This window comes from Leopardus geoffroyi, chromosome C2, assembly GCF_018350155.1.
Source record: "Leopardus geoffroyi isolate Oge1 chromosome C2, O.geoffroyi_Oge1_pat1.0, whole genome shotgun sequence".
Taxonomy (NCBI): Eukaryota; Metazoa; Chordata; class Mammalia; order Carnivora; family Felidae; genus Leopardus; species Leopardus geoffroyi.
Window position 1 is genome coordinate 103,764,520 of NC_059333.1, and position 19,996 is coordinate 103,784,515.

General features: G+C 40.9%; 1 protein-coding gene across 1 annotated transcript; it reads right to left on the minus strand.

The window, feature by feature from the left end:
* Positions 1-9,036: 9,036 nt before the first annotated feature.
* Positions 9,037-19,246, minus strand: OTOL1 (otolin 1). The gene is made up of 4 exons (XM_045437119.1): positions 18,879-19,246; positions 15,359-15,448; positions 10,883-10,954; positions 9,037-10,271 (listed from the first exon to the last, which is right to left on the minus strand). Exons 1-4 carry the CDS (start codon positions 19,240-19,242, stop codon positions 9,373-9,375), a joined length of 1,425 nt encoding a protein of 474 aa, XP_045293075.1. The 5' UTR covers positions 19,243-19,246; the 3' UTR covers positions 9,037-9,372.
* Positions 19,247-19,996: the final 750 nt, after the last annotated feature.

The window sequence follows — 19,996 nt, forward strand, 5'->3', positions numbered from 1 at the left end:
CCAATTGGTCATTCTTGTCCCCCAATCTCCTTCCAAAAAACTCCCCATCAACTTCCCAGTTTTTGAAATTCCACCATTAGCTATTCTGTTGGTAGGTTTCATTTCTTTTGAAGAGATAAATATCTAGAGGCTAAGGTAACAAACAAAGAACTTTTAATCATTTACATCTAAGCATTAATTTGCTTTTTTGGAAGAAAGGTTAGTGCTATAAAGATAGAGAACCATCAGGGGAGCTTACTTTTGAGAGTTTGGGAAACCTAAGAAGAGTGAACAAAAGAGAGGAGGGGGTTCAGGAAACAAATTGACTTAACTTGTAGAAAAAAAGAAGTCAATTAAAACTCAAGAGTTTTGCATGCGGTCTAAAGAACTACTGATAACCCACTGAAATTTGGCAAAAAAAAAAAAAATTAACAAGCACTTCACAAAAGAGTATATACAAATGGCCAATCATCCTATGAAAATATGTTCAACATTTTAAGTACTACTTGTACACACAACAGCATGAATGATCTCCGAGAGAGAATGTTGAGGAGAAAAGCCAGAAATGAAAGACTACAAGCTGCCTGATTTTATTTATATGAAGTTCAGGAACATACAAAATTAATCTATGATAATAGAAATTAGGGTAGTGGTTATGTTTGTGCAGTGAGGTGATTTGACTGGATGCAAGCATAAGGAAGCTTCCCAGGTACTGGAAATTTTCCGTATCATGACATGGTAGCGTTTTCATAACTCACCATTTGTTTAAACTCCTCAAGCCATACAGTCAACATTTGTGTGCTTTTCTACAGGCATATCATATCCCAATATTTTTTTCATGTTTTAAAAACAAGCTGTGCATCCTTGGGTCACATGTTGGGAGTTACAGAATCCAGACTTTGGATTCTTTCCCTCAAGAGAAGCTGGTGAGGTGATTATTGAGATGCTTCCTAAGCTCAAGTGAATGCCTCTGCTATCTTTGTTTTTTGTTTGTGTGTTTTTTTTACTTTTGTTAGGTCAACTTCTGATTTTCCCATAGCGTTCTTTAGTCCTCTCTTGCTTGTCAATCCAAGGTCTTAGAAACAAGATTTAGGATCCCACATGGTAACACCCAATTGTGAAAATGTTGTTCTTGGATTTTTTGTTTGTTTGTTTACATTTTTCTCCTGCTGAGGCTGAACCTCTTGAAATAAATTGCTTACCTAGTACTCTGTGGGGTAGTTAAATAAGAACATCAATCAACCAACTGGCTGGATTAAGTGTTTTCGCAATTTCCCCTGTAATAGCCCTGGCATTTAGGTCCTTGGCCATCCCTGAGACAAAAAAGATGGAACATCCATTGTCCTCACTTAGTCGCCTCTTCCATTCGACTGTGACTTCCTTGAAGACAAGAAATTATCTCATTCATCTTTGGATCCCTGGCACGGAGCCCAGTGCCTGGTACATAGTAGGTGCTCATTAATTTCTCTCGAATTAAAATGAATGAATAAGGCCTTCACAAACCTCTTGCCAGAGGCAATTTTAACTTGCATTCAACATCCAAGGAGAGTGGGCGTGCTGCCTTGGCAATAACTCTGACACTGAATAATCTGGATGTTCCAAATTTCTTGTTGCTCATTTATCCTCAAGAAAAAAAGAAGAAGAAGAAGAAGAAGAAGAAGAAGAAGCAGGGGAGGATCGTGTTTGTGGGCCTGGCAGACACATCTCAGACTCATCGCCCTGCAAGACGGATCAGATGAGGCAGCAGCAAGACCAAGGCCGCCTGCCCTGCTACTGTCTTCTGACTGCTGATGCTGCTTTAATCACTGAGCCGATGCAATTTCCTGCCACTAACCCCGCTATGGTCCACTAGGAGGTCTCGTTTGTCACTGTCATTACCTTTCATATCAGCAAAACATCCATCTTTAGTTGGGCCCTCCTTCAGAGTTTTGTTCAGATGTATAGGAAACTCCTGGTCAGCATGGCCATCCAAAACAGTGGTTCCGGGTGCCAAAATATGAAGATGAATCCATGCACTCTGGTATACTAGCTCTATTAATACTAACTTCGACGAAAGGGTGAACCTCAACCTCATTTCAGAGGAAAAACATTTTATTTGTATGTATCCTTTATAAAACACACTTTTTTGGTATTTTTTGAAATAACTCTGATATTTCACAGGAAGGCCTGGATTAAATGCATAGCTCCAATCCCACCAGCACTATCACCTCTGATATTACACTGAGCCTAAACCCATCCTGATTTCACCTCCCCTTCCACTCATAAGCCCATGAGCTGAAAAACTAATATGTATCTGACCCAAAAAAAGGAGTCTGAACTATACACAAAATGCATCCTCTCACATTTGACTTTAATAGAGCTGGTTTTCTTACTATGTGCCAGACACAGTTCTAAGAGTTTTCCAAAGATAAATTCATTTACAACATCAAAATCCCATTTTATAGATGAGAAAACTAAGGCACAGACTGAGTGTCTTGCCCAAGGTCACGTGGCTAGTAAATGAAATTCTAACCCAGGACATCCAGTTCCTGAGTGCACGCACTTAATTACTACAGTCAGACCAGAACGTTCTTTGGACCTAAATGTCAGGCCCAAAGCTCCCAATAGTGCTCCACAATTAACTAATTAATTCTTCAGCCCTGGCCTAGAACAAAGGAAAAAAGTATGTAGGTGTGTCTATGTTCCTGTGCACGTAAGTGTGCAATGAACAAGTGGCCCACGAAATTCTGTCCTCTACCACTTTCTCTCACAGTTTATGTCTCATGGTCACCAGTTGGGTCTCTAGAACCAGATGTTCAGAGAGAGTCTGAGGTGCAAGATGTTTATTAGGAATCAACCCCTGTGAAGGGAAGGAAAAGGAGGCAGAACTGGGCAGGGAAGAGCTGAACCATGATGAAGGCCCAGCAAAGCCTCAGTCACCCGCGGAAAGTTCTGGAGTGAGGATAGCTAATCAGCGAGGCCATGAAGGACTCCCCACCTTGCTCGGTTACCAGATTTGGGCTGCCCTGAGAAAGGTATAGCCTCAAAAGAGGCAGTTCTTGCAGCTCAGGCAGAGCCTGAGGGAGCTGAACTTAGTTCCCTTAGCGGGGCATCTAGTGTTTTCCTTGATGAGGATGGTGCACTTCTGTGTCTGCCACACTCAGAGTAAAAACTTAACGCTTCACAATAGGCTAAAAGTCCTACACGATCTGTGACTCCATTACCTCTCTGAGCTCACCCCCTACTTCCTGCAGTCCCAACGGCCTCCTCAGCAAGCAAGATCCAACCTTAGGGATTTTGTTCTTGTACTCCCTCTGCTTCTCAGATATTCGTAACTTGTTCTTTTGCCTTCTTTATATCTTAACTCAAATATTGCATCTCAGTGAGGTCTTTTCTGATGTCTATTTTAAATCCTTCTCACCCCTACCACCCAATTGTAATACTCACAACCTTCCATCCTGCCCCATTCTTCTCCATAGCATTTATCACCTTCTGATATACTATATAACTAATAGCTTGTCAGATTTTCACTCCTTCTCCTCATAAGCTCCATAAACACAGAGGGGTTTTCTCTCCCTGTCGGGCTCACTGACTCATCCTCAGTACCTCAGCCAGGAACACAGAAACCCTAAACAAATTAGTGACTCCACAGAAAGTGTGTGAGACTTCTGCCTCATCAGCTCCTTCTACAAGCTCAGGACAAGGCAGGTTTCCATGCATTTTCCTACCTCAAGGAAGGAATATGTACATCTCTCATACCATCTCTATTAGATGCAACATAATTCTTATAATTCAATCAATAATAAGTATGCTTTAATACTAGTTTCTAGAACAATGAAGCCCTCCTACTAAATTTTTCCATCAAATTCACATGGAGTAAACACTAGGCTGATCAGAACACCCAAGTACAGTCCCGATTATCAGTAAAGCCCTTGCATTCACCTGCAGTTTTACAAGAGGCCCTTTCTTGCACCCCCTGCTGCGATATCAGTGGATTCTTGTCCCACTTCTCATTCCCTTTCCCACTTGCGGTGCTAGCCTTGAGAAACTAGGCTAGCACCATTCTTTTCCACATTATACCAGGTTTCACTAGCCAAGCTTTTTAGAAAACTGTCCTGCTCCATTGGTTAAGAGTGGGTTCATGGCTCCCCCAAACAGATGGGTGTCCTTTAGGACTTGGGGTGATTAGGCCCCAAGGTATATAACGCTTAAGGCACTGTAGACACATAAAGCTCTGTGCTTGGTACATTGGTGGGACCTAGGAAACAGTAGTTATCATGACTCCATAATTCCCAACATTTCTCTCTCCTGCCTGTCCCCATTCATCTTAACCATTGGCAGCTGCACTGCTCCCAGTTTTTCTTCTCCCTACATCCTTCCAGGTTTGATAGCATTCTTAAACCTTCAAGTTTATAGTCTTCTTGCCTCATTTTAAACCTTTTTGTAATTGGGTTTACAGCTATAGAATATATTAATTCCCAGGACTGAAAATGAAGCTATTTGGGACTGGAGTGGGAGATAAAAATCGATTGGGACCCCACTCAGAAGCAGGATCAAATCCAGATGACAGGAGACATGTTCCCTTCCATAGTTGTAAGTCTCTCACAGCAGCCCCAGAGAAGCACTCAGAGTCCTATGTCCCAACCGGGAAAAAAAAAAATGTGTAGCTCTCTGAGACATGATAAAACGTAAAACATGGTATTTCGTGAAACCAGTTTCTTAATTATGAAATCAAAGTCACCATTTTATTTACTTTGCAACAGTTTGTTGCCTTTTAAGATGGAATCCTAAAGCAAAAATAATCTGTGAGCACCACCTTGTGGAAAGATCTACAACAACATCAATCTTTATTCATCGAACACCTATTTAATGTGCTGGTGCTGAAGATAGAGCAGTAACCGGACAAAAATCCCTGGCGTCGTGGAACTTACTTTCTAGAGGGAAGACAGAAAATAACATCAGTAAGTGAAACACATGATGTTTTAGAGGGTGCTGAGTGCTATGGAGAAAAAGCACAGAAGAGGGACAGGGTATGCAAGGCCTTACTGAAAAGGTGATTTTGAACAAAGGCTTGAGAGAGAGAGAGGGAGGAGCCTGCCATGCAGTTACCTGCGGTAAGAGCCATGTGGATAGAAAGGCACATGCAAAGCCGTAAGTGGAAATGTGCTTGGTGAATTTGAGGAATTAGCGTTGAAGGCACTGCCCAGAGCAAGAGTGGAGGAGAGGGCAGGAAAGTGCGAGGGAAAGCAGGGGCCACATCACATGGGCCCTTTCTGGTCATAGGATTCAGCATCTACTCCAGATGAGACAGGAGCCTTACAAGGCTATGAGCAGAGAAGATGATACTTTTTTTTTTTTTTTTTAAACAGGATTTCTTTGATTGAAGGAGTCAGGGGAAGAAATGGAGATACTGTTTTTGGACCCAAGCAAGAATGGCCCCTGCCCTGAGCTCCATGCTTTAGAGGGTTCTGCATAAAACAAACACACAGCATGTAAATTTATGATAGTACCCAAGGCATCTTTTCTAGAGATCAAGGCTCCATTCTAGCACAGCACAGCTTGCAGTCTTAAATAAGTATTCCTATTACGATCAGTTCCGGGCCCTGGGGAAACTCGTCTCCACACCTCTTGCCTACTGTTCATCAAATAAAAGGTGATTGTCTCCAAATGCCATCAAGGCTAATGGGCGGTATTGCTGCAAACATAGGAGATGGATACTCCTTTCGGGTGTGAAGAGAGTTTGAGCAATGAATGTGCTTAATTAAGAGAAATACAACTTATCAACTTCCTAAGATTGTATCTCAGGTGTGCTGAGCATCCATTTTCTTGCTCTCTGCATGTTCCTGTTCATCATTCTTGAAGTACTCATGACTTGCCTGATGTTTGCAACAGTTGCATGCTTAGTGGCTGGAAATATTAAACAATTCATATCTCTCTAAATTTGTATGTATGCAGGCCCACACAGAAAATTCAAGATGGATCTAGATTCTAGAATATTGTGTTGAGATGGTGGAAATGGCAGTAGAAGTGATCATTGTTTATATGATGAAATTTAAGTATTTGCAAAATTGTTTACCATCATAATGCATTATGCACAACCCTAATTACAATTTTTGAACATGGTATGTACTATTCATGGTTCATTTTTAAAACTTATTGTTAACCCAGCTAAGCAAATATTCTCCAAATTGAAATTAACTTTTAAAAATTAATTTTTTAGGGGCGCCTGGGTGGCTCATTGGTTAAGTGTCTCACTCTTGATTTCAACTCAGGTCATGATCTCACAGTTCGTGAGTTCGAGCCCCATGTCAGGCTCTGAGCTGACAGTGCAAAGCCTGCTTGGGATTCTCTCTGTCTCTCCATCTCTCTCTCTCAAAATAAAATAACTTTTAAAAAGTAATAATTTTTTTATTTTTTTATTTTTTTCTATTTTTATATCTATTTTTATATTAAATATAATTTATTGTCAAATTGGCTTACATACAACACCCAGTGATCATCCCAACAGGTGGCCTCCTCAATGCTCCTCACCCACTTTCCCCTCTCACCCCCCCCATAAGCCCTCAGTTTGTTCTCAGTATTTAAGCATCTCTTATGGTTTGCCTCCCTCCCTTTCTGTAGCTTTTTTTCCCCCCTTCCCCTCCCTCATGGTTTTCTGTTGAGTTTCTCAGGATCCACATATGAGTGAAAACGTGGTATCTGTCTTTCTCTGCCTGACTTATTTCACTTAGCATAACACCCTCCAGTTCCATCCACATTGCTACAAATGGCCAGATTTCATTCTTTCCCATTGCCGAGTAGTATTCCATTGTATATATAAACCACATCTTCTTTATCCATTCATCAGTTGATGGACATTTAGGCTCTTTCCATAAGTTGGCTATTGTTGAAAGTGCTCCTATGAACATTGGGGTACAAGTGCCCCTATGCATCAGCACTCCTGTATCCCTTGGGTAGATTCCTAGCAGTGCTATTGCTGGGTCATAGGGCTGACAGTGCAAAGCCTGCTTGGGATTCTCTTTGTCTCTCTGCCTCTGTCTCCCTCTCAAAATAAAATATCGTTTAAAAAGTAATAATTTTGGGGGCGTCTGGGTGGCTCAGCTGGTTAGGCGTCCGACTTTAGCTCGGGTCATGATCTCACAGTTCGTGAGTTCAAGCCCCTCATGGGGCTCTGTACTGACAGCTCAGAGCCTAGAACCTGCTTCAGATTCTGTGTCTTCCTCTCTCTCTGCCCCTCCCCCACTCACTCTCTGTCTCTCAAAAATGAATAAATGTTAAATAAAGTTTTTTAAAAAGTAATTTTTAAAAAATAACATGAAGGGGTGCCTGGGTGGCGCAGTCGGTTAAGCGTCCGACTTCAGCCAGGTCACGATCTCGCGGTCCGTGAGTTTGAGCCCCGCGTCGGGCTCTGGGCTGACAGCTCAGAGCCTGGAGCCTGTTTCTGATTCTGTGTCTCCCTCTCTCTCTGCCCCTCCCCCGTTCATGCTCTGTCTCTCTCTGTCCCAAAAATAAATAAATGTTGAAAAAAAAAAAAATAACATGAATTATGTGGAAAACTTAATTATGAAAACATACACTTTGCTAAATTTAAGTTTTAAAAATAACATCTAGAGGATAAAAGTATAGTAATTCACTAACATCTTTCTCTACTAGTCATCCAAATACCACCTGCCCATTAATAGAACAGCCAGACACACACAATAGTAATTTAGTCATCTTTGATAATTTGTTAACTGTCAGTCCTAAAAACCATAGCTTTTTTTTTTCACTTTTTCAACATGAAAATATACATTAAAATAAGAGGATAGAATATATTTTCAATAAATATATTTTAAATATACATATAAATCTCAAAAGGGAATCACGTTTTTCAAAGTGTATTTGTCTGGAAGAGCGAGACCAGAGAGCTGCCTATCACCCACTTCCCAGTTTGACTCACTGAGGTTTTCACATCTATGTAACTACACGCCTTCATTGATCCGAATTTAATTTGGATTCAATAAATTAGTTTCTTTTAAAAATGAGGCTGCTAGGGGCGCCTGGGTGGCGCAGTTGGTTGAGCGTCCGACTTCAGCCAGGTCACGATCTCGCGGTCCGTGAGTTCGAGCCCCGCGTCGGGCTCTGGGCTGATGGCTCAGAGCCTGGAGCCTGTTTCCGATTCTGTGTCTCCCTCTCTCTCTGCCCCTCCCCCGTTCATGCTCTGTCTCTCTCTGTCCCAAAAATAAACATTGAAAAAAAGAAATTAAAAAAAAAAAAAAAAATGAGGCTGCTAAGTTGTTATATATTGACAATTATTGAATATTCACATTGCAAGTGAATTCCCAAATACCCACCTGTTCAGTGAATAACCAGAATTAATTAGTATAGACATGATGATAATGAAGCCAAACAATTTATCCAAATTAAATGTTCTTCCATGAAGAAAGGAAGGGCTGAAATTTTAGATCAATAATGATTTAATTTTACTCTTGACTCTTTGGGGGACATTTAGTTTTTCTAAGCACAACAATTTGATGAATGGCTGGATCTTTGCTATGACTCAGCAATAGCTTTATCAACTTTCCTTTGTTTTTAAATGTTTATTTATTTTGAGAGAGAGAGAGAGAGAGCACGTGAACATGCATGTGTGGAAGAGGGGCAGAGAGAAAGGGAGAGAGAGAGTCCCAAGCAGGCTCTGTGCTGTCAGCAAAGAGCCCATTGAGGAGCTCGGTCCCACAAACCGCAAGATCATGACCTGAGCCGAAATCAAGAGTCCAATGCTTAACTGATTGAGCCACCCAGGAGCCCTTTTACAAACTTACTTTTTACCTTTTATCCAACACACATGGCCACCTAATACAGGGTTTTTATGGGCAAACTTTTGCATTGATTAATTTTGAAGATATTTTAGCTATTTTTTATCATTCTTTCTGTGCATTCTCCTTGAATTAAACTGAGAAGGGAATAGCTCCATTTCATTGGAAGTCAATCCTAACAGTTTCTAAACTCTTGAGACATACCAGCCCATCATGTGTCACTTGTTAGCCTTACACTCACACAGAAAAGAGTTGCACACACCTATATGAGAGATACAAGATATTTGGTAAGAATATATTTATTAATTACAGATGTCAATCATATTTTATATGCAGATATTATTTAAATGGCATGGGAAATGGCATTATAATGCTAAATGAAAAAAGCTAACTACAAAATTAATAGACACATGTTTCCAATACATATAAATATATTTTTTAAAGTGATGTCTTAAAATAGGCAGAGTAATTGACTTTAGGTTATACAATATTTTTCTTATTTTTTCTGTATTATTTTTATACTCATGAAAAACATAATGAAAGTTGTTCTTTTTAGTAACACTACCTGTGTTGCCTGACTTATTCCACTGAACCCAAACTACAGTGTTCAAGACACGGTTTATGGTGAAATTCCAGAATTTTCCTCTGGGTACAAAAGGAACCCAGTAAAAATGCTATCATCCTCAGGGCTGACATAGACCCCATTCCAATCTTTCGAAACTTCCAACCAGACTTGGTCCCCTGCACTTAATTTCAGGATGATAAGAAGAGAGGCCTGGTCTATTTCATGGCCATAGAGCGTTTCTCTGGACTTGAACTGCTTCTTATTCCGGGCCACCAGGCTGATGCGAGCGGGTCTGCCCCTCACAGTGACATGGTAGGAAAATACATATGCGCCAGGAACACTACAGTTAAATTTGCCAGTGACAGGGCTGTAATTCCCTTGGTCATTATAGAGAACCTTGTCAAATTTGATTGGGATGTTGGGAGGAGGGAAAGGCTTCGATAAAGTGGCGCTGAAGGCTGACCGCAGCACTCTGGCCACCTCCCCCTTGGAGCCTTTGAAGCCCCGAGAGCCCTTCTTGCCAATAGATCCCCGGACCCCTTTGCTCCCAACCTCACCTTTTGGCCCCACAGGCCCCGCAAGACCAGGAGGGCCTAACTCTCCCTTTTCTCCTTTAACTCCTGGATCCCCTGGGGCCCCAGGCAGGCCATCCGGGCCGCTTTTGCCTTCTGTTCCAATATCTCCTTTGCTACCTTTTTCCCCTTTCAGACCCTCCTCACCTTTTTCTCCCTTCCCTCCCCTCTGCCCAGACTCCCCACAGCAGCCCTTTTCCCCCATCTCCCCTTTCTCTCCCTTGGCCCCAGGCTCTCCATTCAAGCCAGGTGAGCCCGCAGCCCCCTGGTCTCCTTTATCTCCTTGGGTACCATTTGCACACGTGTCCCCTTTGGAGCCTTTTTGCCCCTTCACTCCTGTCAGTCCGATGTTTCCTCTCTCCCCCTTAGGACCAAGGCCACCTGAAACAGAAAGTTCAAATGACATTCAAGGATCACAGTGAACAGAACGCTATTACCACAGAGCTCACGAAACAGAAATGACACCTACTGACTGAGACTGGAACCCCAACTCCTGTCTCAGCCACAGCTGTGCCATTTGGATCCTGTGGCTCTCTCACAGGGGGAGGAGTTAATGCCACCAAGGAGTGACAACCTATATTTAAATCTCATAAATCTAGTTCTATTTTTTTTTTTTTTTTGTACTTTTAAGATAAGAAACAGGATTTAGAACCACAGCGACCCATGGTAGTCCATTACCCTTTGTGTTTTGGCCCAAGTATTCCCCTACATCTCCACGAAGTCCATCCAAACCCAAAATCTCACAGGCAGAGAAGCTGAAGCTGTCTTTTTCCCAAAGACAGCTAGACTGAGGACACGAGCTCAGAAGCTTTTATTTAGTCTCCAAACTACCTGACCAGCACTTGTTGCACTCCAGCGATCAGGACACTGAAGTATGAGAATAAAAGCAATTTATAGGTCCGTCTTACCTCCTGCATAAGTACAAACAGGAAGAAAATTCGGGGCTGTGCTGCACACATGACTGAACGCAATAGATACAGTTTATACTCTACCTGGTTCTCCGGGTTTTCCCGGGTATCCTGGGGCTCCACTTGTTCCTTGGTCCCCACGTTCCCCCTTAAATCCTAAAATGACACCAAGATTAACTTTCTTCCAACTATATTAGTTATGGCATAACTAACATCCATTTTGCAACCATGTTACAATCCAACACTTCCTCTACCAAAATGGATAAAGGAAAAACGATATGGGAAAAAATTTTTTTGAGCACGATTAGCAATATTTTGTTCCAGTTGATGGTGAACCATTTAAACAAGATTTGGGACAGTGCCAATCTCTTTGCACAAAATTCAGCTTTTCCCCCAGCATTCCCCTTGCTCTTCAAATCTCTCATGAAATTCATGATATTTTGTCTTCTTATTTATGTGTTTGTTTTTTCTTCTTATGAATCTTGAATAACAGTTAAAATATCCCCTTCTTTATGTTCCCCACAATGCCTAAAAAAGAGTGTCACCACCATATAACACAGAGCACACATTCTGCAATTAGCTAAAACTAATCATATCAAAAACCCTTCCCGGGGCACCTGGGTGGCTCAGTCGGTTAAGCTTCCGACTTTGGCTCAGGTCATGATTTCACGGTTCATGGGTTCGAGCCGCAGGTTGGGCTCTGTGCTGACAGCTCGGAGCCTGGAGCCTGCATCAGATTCTGTGTCTCCCTCTCTCTCTGCCCCTCCCCCACTCATACTCTGTCTCTCAAAAATAAATAAAATATTAAAAAATTAAACAAAAAAAAACCATCCAGGATAGTGAATATAAATACAAATATAAATATAAAATGTAAATATACAGTCCTTGACATAGAGCATTAGGGAAAAGCCAATTTTCATTGTGTTTGGAATTTTTTTCATATGCTCTTTGGACAAATCACAGAACTGTAAAAATTCATGTTGTTTTTTTGTTTGTTTGTTTTGTTTTTTTTTTAACGTTTATTTATTTTTGAGACAGAGAGAGACAGAGCATGAACAGGGGAGGGGCAGAGAGAGAGGGAGACACAGAATCGGAAACAGGCTCCAGGCTCTGAGCCATCAGCCCAGAGCCCCACGCGGGGCTCGAACTCACGGACCGCGAGATCGTGACCTGGCTGAAGTCAGACGCTTAACCGACTGCGCCACCCAGGCACCCCTAAAAATTCATGTTTGAAAAGAAATCTAAAGATCTAGGTTTTGGGATATTTTCCCAGTGCCACAAAATGCGTTTTTATACTGGACCTGCTAAAGGCCCCTCCTGTTACAGTACAACCACACTAAATTCATTTTTATTGAAAATGATAATAGCAGTAATAATAGTAGGAGGAATAATAGTTAACTTTTATTGAGCATTTCCTTTGTGCCAGGTAATGTTCCGAGTTCTTAACAAGATTTTTAAAGAATTTAATCCAGGGGCACCTGGGAGGCTCAGTCAGTTAAGCATCTAACTCTTGATTTGAGCACAGGTCGTGATCTCACAGTTTCTGAGTTCAAGCCCTGCGTTGAGCTCCACACTGAGAGTGTGGAAGCTGCTTGGGATTCTGTGTCTCCCTCTCTCTCTGCCCTTCCCTTGCTTTCTCTCTCTCTCTCTTTCAAAATAAATAAATAAACTGTAAAAAAAAAAAATTAATCTGGTGGCTCAGTCAGTTGAGTGGTCGACTCTTGATTTCCCATCAAGTTATGATCTCACTGTCATGAGATCCAGCCCAGAGTCAGGCTGTACATCCAGCATGGAGCCTGCTTGGTATTCTTTCTCTCCCACTCTCTCTGACCCTCCCCTTCTCGTGTGTGTGCATGTGCTCAAGTGCTCTCTCTCTCCTTCAAAAATAAAAAAATAAGTAAATAATTTTTAAAAATTAATCCAACCTTTTAAATTCAAAATTAATTCTCATTTGATATTAACATAGCCTCTTGGATAACAGGGAGACTCAAATAACAGAGCACATTTCATCAATGGGAACATTTTTCATTTACAGAAGTATATAGCATCTCCCCTCAAGAAAGATAGAACAGATATTTTTACCACTTTTTATCACAGAAGAAACTGAAGTATGAAAGTTTACAAATTCGTATACAGTCAAACATGACTGTATGTAACATTGGTTGGCATCAGTTTGCCAACCATATTATTTATGATACAACTAATATTTTTTTACTTTTTTAATTTATTAATTTTTATTTATTTGGTTTTATAGATATAACTCCTTTCTTATGTGCTGAAAATTTTTAAATTTTACTTTCTTTTTTTTTTTTAACTTAAGCCCAAGTTAGTTAACATATAGAGTAGTAATGATTTCAGGAGTAGAATTTAGTGATCCATCATTTACGTACAACGCCCAGTGCTCATCCCAACAAGTGCCCTCCTTAATGCCCATCACCCATTTAGCCCATCCCCCCACCCAATATCCTTCCAGTAAGCTTCAGTTTGTTCTCTGTATTTAAGAGTCTCTTGTGGTTTGCCTCCCTTCTTATCTTATTTTTACTTCCCTTCCCCTATGTTCATCAGTTTTGTTTCTTAAATCCCACATATGAGTGAAATTATGTGAAATTTGTCTTTCTCTGACTTACTTTGTTTTTTTATTTTATTTTTGTTAGGGAAAAAGAAATCCCATGTCAAATTACAAATCGTGAGAAGAGACTCCCCACACCACCAAATTTCACAAGACCAGCTAGAGAAATCCCACATAAACTGCTCAGCAGTTTTCTAAGTAGCTGACCCCCTTCCATTACCATTCCACATAAAATTTACAATTTGGAAATTAACCCATAGGCCATCAGGAGAATATCTGTATCCCTTTGGAGAGAACCCAACTCTGAATGGAAGTGAAGGACTATTCTAACCCCCGTCCTTGTCAATACTCATATACCAGCCTTACTGCACAGTTATTCTGGTTCTCAAGTTCAATTTAACTGCTTACATTGAGTTTACTTAATCAGGTTGTGATGAACCAGAATGCAGTCATTCAACTCATTTATTATTTTAACTTTCAATCTTAACCAAGAGTCCAAGCTAAGTCTGGAAATAAAAAGAAAGTAGAGTTGCCCCTTTATAGAGACTGCCTGGATGAATTTCTACTTTTGATCTTTCATCAAAGTGTAATCTTAAGAACCTTATCTTATGATACTTCCCTGTTTTTTCTTCTACTTCCAGAAGTCTGGCTTCCAAAATGTATGAATCACTGGGGAGGTTCATCACTCATCTTTATTTCACAGGGCTTTCCGCTAACATAATTCAGCCACAAAAGGATTAAATGTTTCCGAGAATGAAAATCGCACAACTGACAACTGTGAAGGAGCTCTTTCTTACCTTAGCATCTTTTTGGAGTAATTACCTCACTGAATATTCTACTAGAAATGAGTTAGACAGTTCCTCAGCCATGTGGAGGGTGATGTATAGATGATATTAGGTCTTTTGACATGTGACACTGAGGCTAAAACATTTAACTTGATGGATAGATGGTATTTCTACAGGCTGGTAGTATTCACTGCGGAATTTTTAAATGTCCCGGTGAATCTATAACCTTCCCTCAATGTCTTGAAGCACTTAGAGAACCAGGGATTTCCCCTGGCTGATAGATCTATGGAATTACAGAATTTCTGAGCCGGAAAAGATCTATGAAAGCACACATAACCACAAATCTTCTCTGATAGTAAATAGGGTATAAATAAATACCTAGTCTATTCCCCATTGATTTCCAGATGAGGTAAAGTGACTGGTACAAGGTCATTGCTACAAGCTTGATTTCTTCCATTTTAATTCAGTGCTCTTTCCACTCCTGATTGGAGTGAGCCAAAAAGGATGTCATGTTCTCCTTAGTAAGGATGCTATCCATCTAAACAGAATAATTCTATAGGGTTATAGCCTGCTCTAGTTAGTTTTATCTAATACAAAATTAGGAAGAGCTCACTCAGGAGTATACCGGAAAGGATCCTTCCCCAGGATCCCAGTCACTAGGTCAGCTGTGTGGCCAACAAGACATAGAAAAGATGTGTGAGGGGTGCCTGGGTAGCTCAGTCAGTTAGGTGTCCAGCTCTTAATTTCTGCTCAGGCTATGATCTCATGTTCATGAGATTGAGCCCCGCATCAGGCTCTGGGTGGGTGTGGAGCCTGCTTAAGATTCTTTCTCTCCCTCTCCCTCTGCCCCTCCCCTGCTCTCACGTGCCTGCGCTCTCCCTCTCTCTCTCTCTTGCTCTCTCACTCTCTCTCTTAAAAAGAAGAAAAGACAAGATGCGTGAGAGCCTACATGTGTGGAGGGGAAGGAGGGAGGGTGGAGAGAAAGAGAGAAACATTACCAGAAAAGTTTAAAGTCCCTCAATAGACTATTTATAAAGTTAACATTTTTATATCGAATATAACTTGCAATATGCCTTACCAAGTTTTTTACATTTTTAAAAATTGATCCACCTGCAAGAATATGGTATTTACGTAGCAGGTTGCTCTCCTGAAAAACGATACAGAACATTTCTTGAGTTTTGACACGAAATGGATATAAGTACCTACCCTTCTCTCCTTTCTGGCCTTTTGGACCTGGGGGTCCAACAATTCCTGGTGGCCCTGGGATCCCCATTCCACCAGCCTCTCCCTTAAGACCTGGAAATGAGATTTAAAACCATCAGGATAAAAAAAAAATCTCTTTTGAAATTCATTAGTTCTGGAAAAAAAAAATTTTTTAGGCGTTATTTCATTGAGACCAATAACTGTCAGAGTCTTAATAATAAAATCCGGGTAAGACTAAAACAACTACATAATCCTAAGGACAATATTTTTGTCTGATTTATAATTTTGTGCCACCTGAATAGATAAATTGAGCCCATTAGTCCTTGTCACTGGATTCATGGCAGCAGTGAAACGATTCAGGGAAGCACTGCCATATCAAACAACAAGGACAAAATGATTATCTGGCTCTTAACCTCACATGGACCACACTCTCTAATTGGAAGTAAAACCCAACACCTAGCATTTTTGGTTTTCTCATTTATTCACTCATGCATCTTTTCAGGAAGTATTGCTGAGGCCTCCTAGACACCAAGCACCATACGAGGTGTTAAGAATCAGCTATCAACATCCCAGCTGCTCTTTCCCTGGTGGAGCTGAGAGCCTGGGAGAGATAAACACTGAACAATAACCACACCAATAAGCAGAAATTATCACATTACATCTAGTGAGGCAAAGGAAAACAGGAAGGTCCCATTATAGATTGTGCTAAAAGAACCTAATTTATGCTATCAGAGGAGACATCCCTGGGAAAATGACAAATGAACGAATTAGGATTTTCTGAGACAAAAAAAAAAAAAAAAGAAAAAAAAAAACAACCCCAAAATGCATAGATGAGCATTTCGGAAAAAGACCATGGTGTTTTTAAGAAACTGAAAGACGAGCACAATGGGTGGGGCGCCTGAGTGGCTCAGTTAGTTAAGTGTCCGACTCTTGGTTTCAGCTCAGGTCATGATCTCGAGGTTTGTGAGTTCGAGCCCCGCATTGGGCTCTGCGCTGGGGGTGCAGAGCCTGCTTGGGATTCTCTCTCTCCCTCTCTCTCTGCCTCTCCCACACACTTTCTCTCAAAATAAACAAATAAAGTTTACAAAAATGATAATAAAATAAAATAGTTGGGTTTGAGAGGGTTTATTGTCATTTTCAAGTTTGTTTAATGTCCCTCTTATGCTAGATTTCTAACTCTTTAACCAAACAGCGTTTTTGAAACACTGAAACAGTAGAATAAATATCTATGAACCTCAGAAACAAGACCCTATTAGGCTGAGAAGAGGAAAAGACTCCTACTACAGCTAACTGGAAAAACAAACACAATTTATTGAGCACTTATTCCAGTAGGTACCACAGTGAGTCTTTACGTGTATTACCTCATTCTGTCTCTTGATGACCCCATGAAGTTGGTACTATTCTTATCCCATTTTACTACTCTCTTTATTGTTTATTTATTTTTGAGAGAGAGGGGGGAAAAAAGAGAATCAGCAGGGGAGGAGCAGAGAGAGGGAGACACAGAATCCAAAGCGGGCTCCAGGCTCTGAGCTGTCAGCACAGAGCTGGTCGCAGGGCTCGAACTCAAGAACCATGAGATCATGACCTTAGCCGAAGTCGGATGCTTAACTGACTGAGCCACCCAGGCACCCTTTAATTTTTTTTTTTTTTTTTGATTTTCATTTATTTTTGAGACAGAGAGAGAGAGAGAAAGAGAGCACAAGCGCAAGCAGGGGAGGGGCACAGAAAGAGAGGGAGACACAGAATCCAAAGCGGGCTCCAGGCTCTGAGCTGTCAGCACAGAGCCCAACACGAGGCTCAAACTTATGAACCACGAGATCATGAGCTGAGCCCAAGTCCGATGCTTAACCAACTGAGCCAGCCACTCACCCCCCACTTCTACTACTTTGCAAACTGAGACTTAGGTAATGACGCTTCCCAAAGGTAGGACCATGATAGACAAGACATTCTGAGCTCTTGAACACTCTGCCCTGTGCTGACTTGGTCAGACTAAAACATATGAGCACCCCAGGCAGGCAAATAATTTGGCATACATCCAAAATGTTTGTCCTATGTATTTAGAGGAGAGACTGAGCTCTGAGAACTGCCCAGCTAATCTACCAAAGGGTGAAACAAAAGCTCTCATGTGACAGACCTACAGCCTTAGAAGACAGTTTAGCAACCAGCTGTGTTTACTTGACCATGCCCTTGGAGGTCTTCACCCTCAAGCAGCTCACCAGCCAGATATGATACTAAGAGGAATTCTGGTAAATGTGATTTTCTCGGTATCATTGCATTTCCAATAATGTTTCAGCAATCCAGAAATCTTCATGCCCTGACCACTGCCCAGCAACTCTACCTTTTAATTCCAGCTCTGCATGAATATTGATCACATTTCCCAAAAGGTTCCTACTATAGGATGAAATGAATAAAAAGCTTAATGAGGGTGCACAATTTCTGCTTTTATAACTTTAAGTTCTGCAGGCAAGACATAACAAATATATATATGTCATTTTTTCAGGGAATAGCGAATTTTAAACTGACACTCCTCTCTCAATTTTACCTGAGTTCTCTGCTATATGACATGTAAAAGCTGAAATGTATTACAGTAAAACTCAGTATATGCATAATGTATATATTAAAGATATCTTAAATTTTGAAATATGTAACCATTATGTTCCATGGAGAACATTGTTGGGCAAGGATACAGTGTTGCCTTGGAATCTCAATGAAGAGCAAACTGAATCCTGCCCCTTATTCTCCCCGTCCCAGACATGCCATTTCTAATCCTAACTACAAATAGCACTCCAGAAATCCATCAGTCAAGACACATTCTAACTAGCCGGCAGAATTTTCATTTACCCTTTTTACATCAGCCATTAACGAGAAGACTGTACTGGCAGTAAGTTTGTAATGTGAAGAACTGTGTGCCAGGGCTGGGGTTGGGAGCCTGGTTTCTGCTCTAGCCAGCGCTGTCCAATAGAACTTTCTGCACTGATGAAAATGCTCTGTATCTGTACCGCCCAATACAGTAGTCTTTGGCCACGTGTGGCTATTGAGCATTGGAAATGTGGCTAGTGTCATTGAGGAACTGAATTTTTAATATTAATGTTTATGTTTTTTGTTTTTTTGGTTTTTTTTTACATTTTTATTTTATTTTTGAGACAGAGAGAGACAGAGCATGAACGGGGGAGAGGCAGAGAGAGAAGGAGACACAGAATCAGAAGCAGGCTCCAGGCTCTGAGCCATCAGCCCAGAGGCTGACGTGGGGCTCAAACCCACGGACCGCGAGATCGTGACCTGAGCTGAAGTCGGACGCTCAACCGACTGAGCCACCCAAGCGCCCCTATGTTTATTTTTATTAATAGCCACACATGTGGCTGGGCAACACAGCACCCATTTGCATTTGTCACAGTGTTACACCTAGACCCTGTCACCATTTGCAGGACAATGTAGAAACCTTTGGGACAATTCTACCTCCAATCCACCTCTCAACTCCAAGAACATCCAGGTAGGTAATATGACTTCATGCACTTTCAAATACCTGGCTTTCCAGTCTCTCCAGGTTCTCCTTTTTGCCCTGGGACAGATGAACAACAATCACAGCAATTCAGAAAAAAATCAGCCGTGTCAAGAGTGAAGTTTTCAAAGGGGAAGAGAGTGGCAGTACCGAAGGCAGAATCTAGGGCTGGGGGGTTGGGGGTCGGTTCCACCATTTCAGCCACTTCTGTGAAAGGAATTTCCTCTTCTTCTGGAGGTGGGCCACTGGACGGCTTTAGACCCTTCGGCATCTCTTTTCCCTCAGATTTCTTCATAAATTTGGGGTGCGGTGTGGTCTTTGCTACTGTGTCCATACCAGCAAAAGCCAAAATAATTAAAATGGCACATGGCCAAGAAAACATCCACATAGTTGAGGCTGGAAGAAAGATATAATGGGAATATATATACACATATGACATGAGATCCAAATGTAATGATTAAGTGATATAAATATATAAGAAGGAAATATATAAACGCATATGAACCATGAGAATAAACAGTATGCATAATATTGAATGCTATTTTAAATGCATTTTAATGCAAATATGTACTTGAATCACAACAGGATATTTTGTTTACTTAAAATATTTATCATAAGGAAGATTTTGCTTCAATTCTCCTTTCTGGTTGTTTTCCTAGTGCTACATGTTCTAAAATATTGTTTTCAATCATTCAAATTATCTTGCCAACTAGCGAACATGATCTATAATAAATGCAACATGACTTAATAGCTCATATGCCCTGTGGAAAACAAATATGTATAATTTCCTGACTGACCTCACTCAGATTTATAGGAATCAAATACATTTGTATTAGAGGGAGATGAAAAATATTGAGCTGAGTAGTTTATTCCAGCAAACTCAATTATTTCAAGAAAAAATACTGGTGAAAGGGTCCTTAAATCTACTAGGGATAATGGTCCTGTTGTGAGAGCAATTTTTTAGAATCTATTGTAATAAATGGAGAGAGAGGGAATAAAAAGATCATAAACTTGAATATATGCTATATCTCCCGATTCTTCACATGTCATTTAACTCTCCAATTCTTCACTTCATCATTTGAGGAGTTTTCCTGAAAACTCACATTTATCCTTGCATTATTTTAATGGGGCAGAGGGTGGTT